The 9,247-nt window shown below is 45.3% G+C and overlaps 1 protein-coding gene across 1 annotated transcript; it reads right to left on the bottom strand.

The window, feature by feature from the left end:
- Positions 1 to 1,877: 1,877 nt before the first annotated feature.
- LOC130818526 (uncharacterized) lies at positions 1,878 to 8,683 on the bottom strand. The gene is made up of 8 exons (XM_057684693.1): positions 8,593 to 8,683; positions 7,480 to 7,535; positions 7,311 to 7,433; positions 6,444 to 7,124; positions 5,586 to 6,287; positions 5,340 to 5,483; positions 3,819 to 5,246; positions 1,878 to 3,695 (listed from the first exon to the last, which is right to left on the bottom strand). Exons 1-8 carry the CDS (start codon positions 8,681 to 8,683, stop codon positions 1,878 to 1,880), a joined length of 5,043 nt encoding a protein of 1,680 aa, XP_057540676.1.
- Positions 8,684 to 9,247: the final 564 nt, after the last annotated feature.

Genomic DNA, 9,247 nt, shown 5'->3' with positions numbered 1-9,247 from the left:
TTGGCTTCTTATAAATTGCTTCTTTGCAGGCCTTTATAAGGTTGGCTTATGAGCTCACTGTTGGTCGCCAAAATGCCGCGGATCAAGAGACCTTGACCTCCCTCACCTCCCGCTGCGAAGAGCTGAACAGAGAACTTTTGAAGTTGCGGAAGGATTTGCCGGGCTTAAAGGAGAAAGTGGCCAAGTGTTCTGAGCTGAAAGAATGCTTGGTCCAGACTGAGCAATGGCGGGAGAAGGCGAGAAAGCAGTTGGAGGAGACCGTCGGGAACTTGGATGCTGCTTCCAACAAGTCGGCGACCCTTGGCCATGAGATCGGCCGCCTGATGGATATTCATGCCAAGCTGGTTCATCAGAGCCAGTGCCTAATGCAGCAGGTGGCGGCTGATTCTGCCAAATTCAAGACGGTACTATCCGCGGCTAAAGTGTATAAACTTTGCTTGGGAAGGAAAGCCCGGATAGCTCGAGACTGGCTGACTTCGGATGAGCCGGAGGCGTCAAGTTTTCTGGGAGATCTGACGGCGGAGATGATGGGCGCCGGTTCCAAGATTAGTGACGAGAAGTATCGCCTGGCTGCCGCGGAGTTGGGCATGGATTTCGAAACCCTTCAAAAAACTACCAATCAAAAGGGGAGAGAAGCCTTGTCCAACTTAGCTCCAATCTTGGAGGGGGAGTCGGCGGTGCTTTTCGATCCTTCTCGGGATGCGGAGGAGAAGAGGGTCTGGTCGGAGAAAATAGATGAAAGAGGCCTTGTGCCTCGACTTGGACCATTTGACCCTTTCCTCTCCTCCGGCGTCTGATGTCCCGGAAAACATGGCGCTCTCCAGCCTGGAGAGTTTATGCCTTGATCTGTCAAACTTGATCATTGACGAAGGTAGAAACCTCCAGGGCTTATCCAAGGAGCTGTCCGAGATTAAGGTGGAGCCGTTTAATATTGAAGATTATGTAAGCTTCACCCCTAGTCTTGAAGAGGGGATGGCCGGGTCTCCTCCTGCGTCGGGTCAAGGTCTTGAAGGGGACGTGGAGGCCTTCCTAGACGACATATAACCTCCATTTTTGTAATCATACATTTGTAATTATTTAGAATATTTTCCAAACAATGTCATTTGAATGTTTCGTGTTTCCCAGAACAATGTATATGTTTGTTATTTTGATCTTTTGAGAACATTTCTATTTTTTAAATTTCTAAGCCGTGACTTATCCTGGTAGAAGGTCGGGAAATATTTTTCGTCTGGAGAACTCTTAGAATAATTTCAACCCTTGGACCCCATTCTCGGGGTCTGACTTGTTGATGTCCTTGTCGCGAATTTTTAGCGAATAACTTGAAATAATTTTGAAGTTTGAGACCCCAATCTGGGGGTCCGACTTATCGACGTCCCGGTTGGGAAACATCTTTGAAAAACTATGAATATATTGAACCTAGGGACCCCAAACTGGGGGTCCGACTTATCGATGTCTCGGTTGGGAAACATCTTTGAAAAACTTAGAATTTTTTGAACTTAGGGACCCCAAACTGGGGGTCCGACTTATGGATGTCTCGGTTAGAAAACATCTTTAAAAAACTTAGAATTTTTTGAACTTAGGGACCCCAAACTGGGGGTCAGACTTATCGATATGACTGAATTTTATAAGATTTGCAATAGAACTTCGCCGAATACATGTGATCGTAAGAGCTTGATAATCTTCAAATGAAACTTCTGATTTGTTATAAATGATGAATTTTGATACTCATAAAGCTACAATTGACAACGCGAGCATGCCGCGGGAAGATGGCTGATAAAGCGGAATACAAATGAGAACGCGACTACATCGTGGGATGAAACTTTGTCGCAGAGTTATTCTGATAAGAGTGAGTTACTGATTGCCCCTTGCAAATCTTGTTAAATGAAGAATTTCTTCAAATGGTCTCCATTCCACGGGCGAGGTAGTTTTTTTCTTTTCATGTCTTCTAGTTCGAAAGTTCCCGGTTTGATAACGCGGGTGACTTTGAAAGGGCCGTCCCAGTTGGCTCCCAACTTTCCTTTTTCCACTATCTTTCCCGTAGCCTCGACTTTGCGGAGTACAAAGTCCCCAATTTGAATATGTCTGGTTTTGACATGACGGTTGAAGCTACGAATCATTCTCTGCTTCTGTGCTATCGATCTCAACAGTGCGTTTCCTCTTGTTTCGGGTAGGAGATCTAAGTTTGTTCTTTTTCCTTCCTCATTCTCGGCGTGCGAGTAGTAGGTGACCCGTGTGGAGGGTACGCCTATTTCCACTGGAAGTACGGCTTCGGATCCGTACGCTAATGAGAACGGCGTATGCCCCGTGGCCTCTTTGATTGTTGTTCGACTTGCCCATAAGATGCCTGGTAATTCTTCATCCCAATTTCCTTTGACCCCCTCTATCTTCTTTTTGATACCGTTGAGAATTTCCTTGTTTGCGGACTCAACTTGCCCGTTCGTTTGAGGTCGAGATACAGAACTGAACCTGATTTGGATGTTGAACCTGTCGCAATACTCGATGGTGTTCTTGCTAACAAATTGCCTTCCATTGTCTGTTATGATCACACGAGGGATGCCATATCTTGTTATAATATTCCGCCATATAAACTGACAGACTTGCTTGTCTGTGATGGAGCTAAGAGCCTCTGCTTCCACATACTTGGTGAAGTAATCGATAGCCACAATGATGAACTTTCTTTGGCCTTTTGCAGGTGGGAAGGGGCCGAGGAGATCCATGCCCCATTTGTCAAAAGGCAGAACGGCTTGCATGGCGGTCAAGTAATTTGATGGCTTCCTTTCAATCTTCGAGTGGTATTGACATTCAGGACATCGTTTGATTAAGGCTTCCGCGTCATTCCTGAGTGAGGGCCAATAATATCCGCTTCTGAGAACCTTTCCCACAACGGTTCGCACTCCTTGATGAATACCACATCCGCCTTCGTGTATTTCGCGAAGGATATAGTTTCCTTCTTCAAGAGAAACACATTTTAGAAGGGGGTGTGTATATGAATTTTTATAGAGCGTTCCTTCGTAGAGTTCGAACCATCTGGCCTTTTTCTGGACCATTCTTGCTTGATTTTCATCTTGAGGGAGCGTCTGATTCTGCAAGAACTTGATGTAAGGATCCATCCACATCTCTGACCTATCAATGGTGTTGACCATGAGATTGATACTGGGGTTTGGAAGGACTTCCCAGATGATGTCGCGGGCCGCGGATGTATCAGCTGAACTAGCCAGCTTTGCCAGAGAGTCAGCTTGTGCATTTTGAGATCTTGGGATATGGACCAAAGTGAATTTGTCGAATTTCTGAACAAATTCCTTTACTTGCTGTAAGTACATTTTCATGCTTTCATCTTTGGCCTCGAATTCTCCATTTACTTGTCCAACTATTAGTTGGGAATCAGAAAATGCGGACAATATCTTACCCCCTGCTTCGTAGCAGATTTTCAGCCCCATCAATAAAGCTTCATATTCGGCCTCATTGTTGGACGCCGTGAACTCGAATCTTACCGCCCTTTCCATACGGACCCCGGCGGATGATTCAATGAGGAGTCCAGCCCCACTTGCTAATTGTGTCGAGGACCCATCCACATACAACTTCCATTCTTGATTGGGTTCAGGATGAGGGGGAAGAGTACTTTCAGCAATGAAATCGGCCAGAGCCTGAGCTTTAACCGCTGTGCGAGGCTCATACTCGATTTCGAAATCTGCTAGCTGGTTTGCCCAATCTGTGACGCGGCTTGACTTATTATTCCCTTCCAGAATCTTTTTCAAAGGTTGATCGGTCCGAACGATGATCTGGTGGGATTGGAAGTATGGCTTCAATTTTCTGCTTGCCATCACTATTGCAAATATGACCTTTTCCACTTCGCAGTAGTTCCCCTCTGAGCCCCGGAATGCATGACTCACATAGTATATTGGAAGCTGTTTCTTTTCTCTTTCCGCCACTAGTACTCCGGATAGCGAGTACTCGGAGATAGAGACATATAGGACTAGCTTCTCCCCTTTGATGGGTGATACTAATTTCGGCAAAGTGGACAGGTGTTCCTTCAATTCCTGGAATGCTTCTTCTGCTTCTCTCGTCCACTCGAACTTGCTTTGCTTTAGGGTTCTGAAAAAGGGGGAGCATTTGTCCGCGGATTTGGATAGAAATCTCCCTAAGGCCGCTAGGCACCCTGTTAGTTTCTGCACTTCTTTTACGGATCTGGGGGACTTCATATCTTGGATCGCCTTAATTTTGTCAGGGTTTGCCTCTATCCCTCTTTCGTCGACAAGGAAGCCAAGGCACTTACCTCCAGTAACTCCAAAGACGCATTTATCTGGATTGAGTCGCATTTGGTGCTTCCGGAGGGTTGTGAATGTTTCTCGGAGGTCTGCAGCATGTTCAGATGCTTGCTTGCTCTTTGCAATCATGTCGTCCACGTATACTTCCAGATTTCGGCCTATCTGAGACTGGAAGACTTTGTTTACCATTCTCTGATACGTGGCTCCGGCGTTTTTTAGACCAAAGGGCATGACTTTGTAGCAGTACACGCCGGCATTCGTGATGAACACTGTGTGCGGTTGGTCTTCAGGGGCCAACGGGATTTGATGATAACCTGCGTTAGCATCCATGAAGCTCAACAGGGCGTGTCCTGCTGTGGAGTCCACCAAACGATCTATTTTGGGGAGAGGGTAGTCGTCTTTTGGGCATGCCTTGTTCAGATCCGTGAAATCGACGCACATTCTCCACTTCCCGTTGGATTTCTTGACGAGAACAATGTTGGAGAGCCAATCTGAATATTTGCATTCTCTGATGAATCCGGCCTTCAATAACTTCTCCACCTGCTCTTTGGCGGCCTCTATTCGCTCTCTTCCCTGATGTCGCAGCTTTTGTTTCACTGGTTTATAACCTGGCTTTATATCAAGCTTATGACACGTGATATGGGTAGGGATACCAGGCATCTCTTCCGTGGAGAAAGCGAAGACATCGCGGAACTCGGCGATGGTGGCCAAGAGCTCAGTCTTGATTGCATCTGAGAGGTTTTTTCCAACTTTGATTTGTTTCCCATCAAACATCTCCACCTCCTCATACCGTTCCACTGGGTGAGGTCTTCCGTGGGCGTTGGGGTTGTCTGTATACACGCTCATGACGGCTGAAGAGTCTCGTCTCTTTCTTTTGGAGGGAGTGGAGGAGTTTTCTCGCTTGAGGGTACTCACTAGACATTGACGAGATGTCACTTGGTCCCCTTTGAGTACACCCACTTGCCCATCATCTCGCTCGAACTGAAGCAAGAGTTGATGAGGGAAGATTGCAGCTTTGATTTTGTTGATGAGCGGAAGCCCCATGATGGCGTTGTAGGGGAAGGTGAGATCTACAACTGTGAATCGTATGGGCATCGTTCTACTTTTGTCCTTCTCTCCTACTCGTACGGGTAGTACGATGGTACCCAATGGAACGACCTGGTTTCCCCCGAACCCGATCAAAGGTTTATCGAGGGGTTGCAAGTGCTTTTCTTCAAACTGCATTTTCCTTAGGCAATCCATGGTTAGAAGATCAGCCGTACTTCCGGTATCCACAAGTACCCTTTTGACTTTCATTTGCCCAATTTTCAAAGTGACCACCAGAGGGTCAGTATGTGGTTGTTGCAGCATTTGGGAGGTCGTGGAATCAAATTTCATGACCGGCCCACTTGATGTGGTCATTGGAGGTCCCTTCAGCAAAGTATGGACGCTATCTTTTGCGGCGCGGATGGTGGGATATTCCTCAGTGTATCCACCGAAGATCAGGTTGATAGTCCCTTGAGTGTTGGAACTTTCGCGCCTGGCCTCATCCCTTCCGGGGGATCTGCGTCTTGGGTGCCACGGCTTTCTTTCGACTTCTTTTGCTACATAGTCTCCCTTGTTGATGAACCTCGATAATTTCCCTTCATCAGCCAATTGGTGCAGGATACGTTTAAGTTCACGGCACTGGGCCAAAGTGTGGCCGTGTTCTTTGTGGTAGTCACACCACAGATTGAAGTTGCGACGGTTGGAGGGGGTGTTAGTAGGAGGCGGAGTTGGTAATTCATTGCGGATGGCATAGAATATGTCTTTCCTGTTGCGGTTGAACATCGGGTCATTGCCTCCATCGAGTATACTCCGCGTCCTTGTTTCCCTTTCCGTAACGTACACATGTCTGGATCGTGGAGGCCCCATATCTGACGGGGGCTCCGGACGACGCGGAGGGTAGTTTCTTTCCCTCCTCAATGCTTGTTCCTCTCTGTTTCTCGAGGAATGATTGGCAATGGGGTCCTTATCAGACCTCCGTTTTTTGGGATCATGGGCCTGACATATTTCGGAGGCCGTGACATAGCTTTAGCATTGCTTCATGGCCTCCGCGTATGTCTTCACTTGACTTTCGACCAACTGGAATTTCAGCCGTTAGGCCTTCATTCCGTTGATCAGGGCGTTTAATGCAACCGATTCATCCAAATCGGTTACCTCCAGCACCGCCTCATGAAACTTTTTTAGATAGGATGATATGGACTCTCCTTCTGATTGCGTGATGCTGAGTAGATGGAAATTTGATTTCTCCTGCCTTCTGGAAGCTATAAAGTGGCCCAGAAACTTCTCTTCCAGTTGGGCAAAGTTGTGTATACTTCCTCCTGGAAGGGAGGTATACCATGTCAGTGCTACTCCCGTAAGAGTAGTCGGGAAGAACTTGCACCACAACAACGGGTCATTGGTATACAGCAACATCAAGTTTTTGTAGGCCATCAGATGTTCCTCCGGGAAGGACGTTCCATCGAAGGCCGCCATGTTCGGAATCTTTATCTTCCCATTACTGGGGGTATTTAGTATCACCGGGGCCAATGGAGAGATCATGGGTACAAGTTTTCCAGAAATGCTACTTTTGCCGGCCTCATTCCGCGGCATGATGAGGCGGCGGCTAGACTCCGCGGCTTGGGCTTGCTTTCTTTCTTCCCTCCTTTTATCCACCAATGATTGGACGCTTTCTGACGTCTTTTGTTTCTTACTTTCTAGGAAGGTGCGGACGTCTCGAGAGGCGGTTTTAGATTCGCCATCTCGCAGATCTGTTTTGCTGAGGCTCGGGTAGGTTCTAGATCTCTCCCGCCTCTTCTTATTGCGTCTACTGGAGTGGGACGTCCTCGAGTTCCCATCCTAAGATTCATGAGACTTCGGTATCTCCGGATGGGGTTCGATTCGTTCCCGCAAGTTTTTTATTTGATCCGCCATATCTTCTAATACTCGTTGCTGAGTAAGAGCATTATTCATGACGGCGCGGAGTTGTTCCGAGAAAGCAGCCGTGAGGTTCCGTGCTAGCATGTCCAGATCACGGCGAGTCACGGCTTGATTATTAGCGTGACCTGCAGAAGTATCTGAATCTGTGCTATACACGGTGGCGGTTTGAGTCGGATTTCTCTTAGGAGCCATGAATTTGTGTTCTAACTCCCCACAGACGGCGCCAAACTGTTTCGGTTATGAAACGAGGAAGTGCAAAAGACACTTACAGTACCGCAGATGGAGGCGTTATCGGAAGTAGCAACTCGTGGGAGGAAGCAGCCTGAATTCCTGCAACACAACACGTTAGCCTTGTCCGGGGGGTGATCTCCCGGAAAACCCCTCTGACGCTCAAGTCAGAACGTAGATCGGCAATTAATGACAGATTGTAGAATGAATGCAAGAAGGAAGGTCGGGATTCGGATTGCTAGTGCTAGTGCTAGTGTTTGGGAAGGCTAAGGAAGTAATGTAAGCAAGGATATTAGGAAAGCTATTTCAGATGATCCTCCCTCCTTGATGGTAGCCCCTATTTATAATGGTGAGGAAGGGAAGTTGCAGAAGAAGTGAACTATCATGGGAGTAGTGGGAGTAATGGGAGGTGGACTGATCATGGGAAGAGTGGGCAGTTATTCATCTTGAAACAAGGAGAGCCATGCATTGTGGGAGAGTGGGGAGTTAGGGTTTTTTAGAGGTAACTGGCCCATGGGCCATTCAAGGAAGATGGGACTTCCAGAAAAAGCCCATTGACCGAAAGTCAAGGTCAACGGAAAAGGTCAAAGGGTATTTCGGTAATATGATGCTAAAATAAATTAATTAAAAAACAGTACCATGACAATACTTAAGAGCTAAAAGGTCTTAGAATAAAGCTTGAAAAGCCATGATAATCTTCAGGATGGCGCTATTGTTGCGCCCTTCATGTCGCATCCCAATCTTAAGGCAATTGATCAACTAGTGGAATAGGAGGATCACTAAGACAAGAAGAGAAGTAAGTGAATAACCTTAAAATTGAGACTCTAAAGAATCGAAGCTCTGATGAATTTGGTTTTGAAAAATACAAAAATTAAATGAAGTGTCTCTTAAAGTTTATCAACCAATTATTTACCCAAGTATCTCTTAAACTACCATTAGATTGGCCCATTCTAGTATCAACATTTTCCTCCAAGGATCATTAGCCAGTGTCCCACTATAGGGTTATAGTTTGCATGTAATAACCCAGGTTGACCGTTAAAATGGATTGATTGATGGACGCATATAAAAACAAAGTGAATCTTCTTGTCAATGGAATTCATTTGCTAAGAACACTAAAATTAAGCGTACTTGGTGGGGAAGAAATATTAGGATGGATAACCTCTTGGGATGTTTTCTTGGGTGTGCACAAGTAAGGCTAAAGTACGCTGAAAAGAGTTATGTTGGTTTGTGGAGCCATTGTGACACCCCATCAATTCTCAATTTGGATTTTTTATATTAAACAAATATAATATTAAATCAAAATTTTATTAATATGTAACCGTCCTAAATTATAATGACAAACACTAATTAGAGTCTTAGTAATAATCAATCGGAAGCTTAACTTTGCTAACCTAATTATAGAGGTCACTTAAGTAATTTCACCCCCAAGTAAACATTTGGGTTAAACCAAACCATGCATCCATAGATACATAAATAAAAAGAAAGTCTTAATTTTTCAAAATAAAGTAAAATTACAACCAAGTCAAATAAAATCTAAACTCCAAAATCCAAATTACAACTTTAAAATAGTTTCCAAAATAACTAAATTTTATTAAAAGTCTCTCAAATGCAATAAATGTATCTAGATAAAGTGGAACCATACTCCAATAAGGGATCATCATCTGCTCGTCTTTCACTTCTTATTCGAGGTACTATGGGGGTTTAATCTATAACAAAATCATTGAAAACATACAAAGTATAGCATTAACAAAAGGTTGAGTGTAATCACACTAGTGTCTGTGAAACAAGTGACTAAAACTTTTAAGTAAATTCAT

This window comes from Amaranthus tricolor, chromosome 7, assembly GCF_026212465.1.
Source record: "Amaranthus tricolor cultivar Red isolate AtriRed21 chromosome 7, ASM2621246v1, whole genome shotgun sequence".
Lineage (NCBI taxonomy): Eukaryota > Viridiplantae > Streptophyta > Magnoliopsida > Caryophyllales > Amaranthaceae > Amaranthus > Amaranthus tricolor.
This window is presented reverse-complemented; position numbering and strand designations above follow the sequence as displayed.

What these genes read in the sequence shown, in the direction of transcription:
- LOC130818526 (XM_057684693.1), bottom strand. Translation starts at nt 8,683, where the DNA reads ATGGGGTGTCACAATGGCTCCACAAACCAACATAACTCTTTTCAGCGT. An exon ending in GTCACGCTAATAATCAAGCC is followed by an intron (nt 7,125 to 7,310) that starts GTGACTCGCCGT and finishes CATGAATCTTAG; the next exon opens with GATGGGAACTCGAGGACGTC. An exon ending in AACCACATACTGACCCTCTG is followed by an intron (nt 5,484 to 5,585) that starts GTGGTCACTTTG and finishes AGGAAAATGCAG; the next exon opens with TTTGAAGAAAAGCACTTGCA.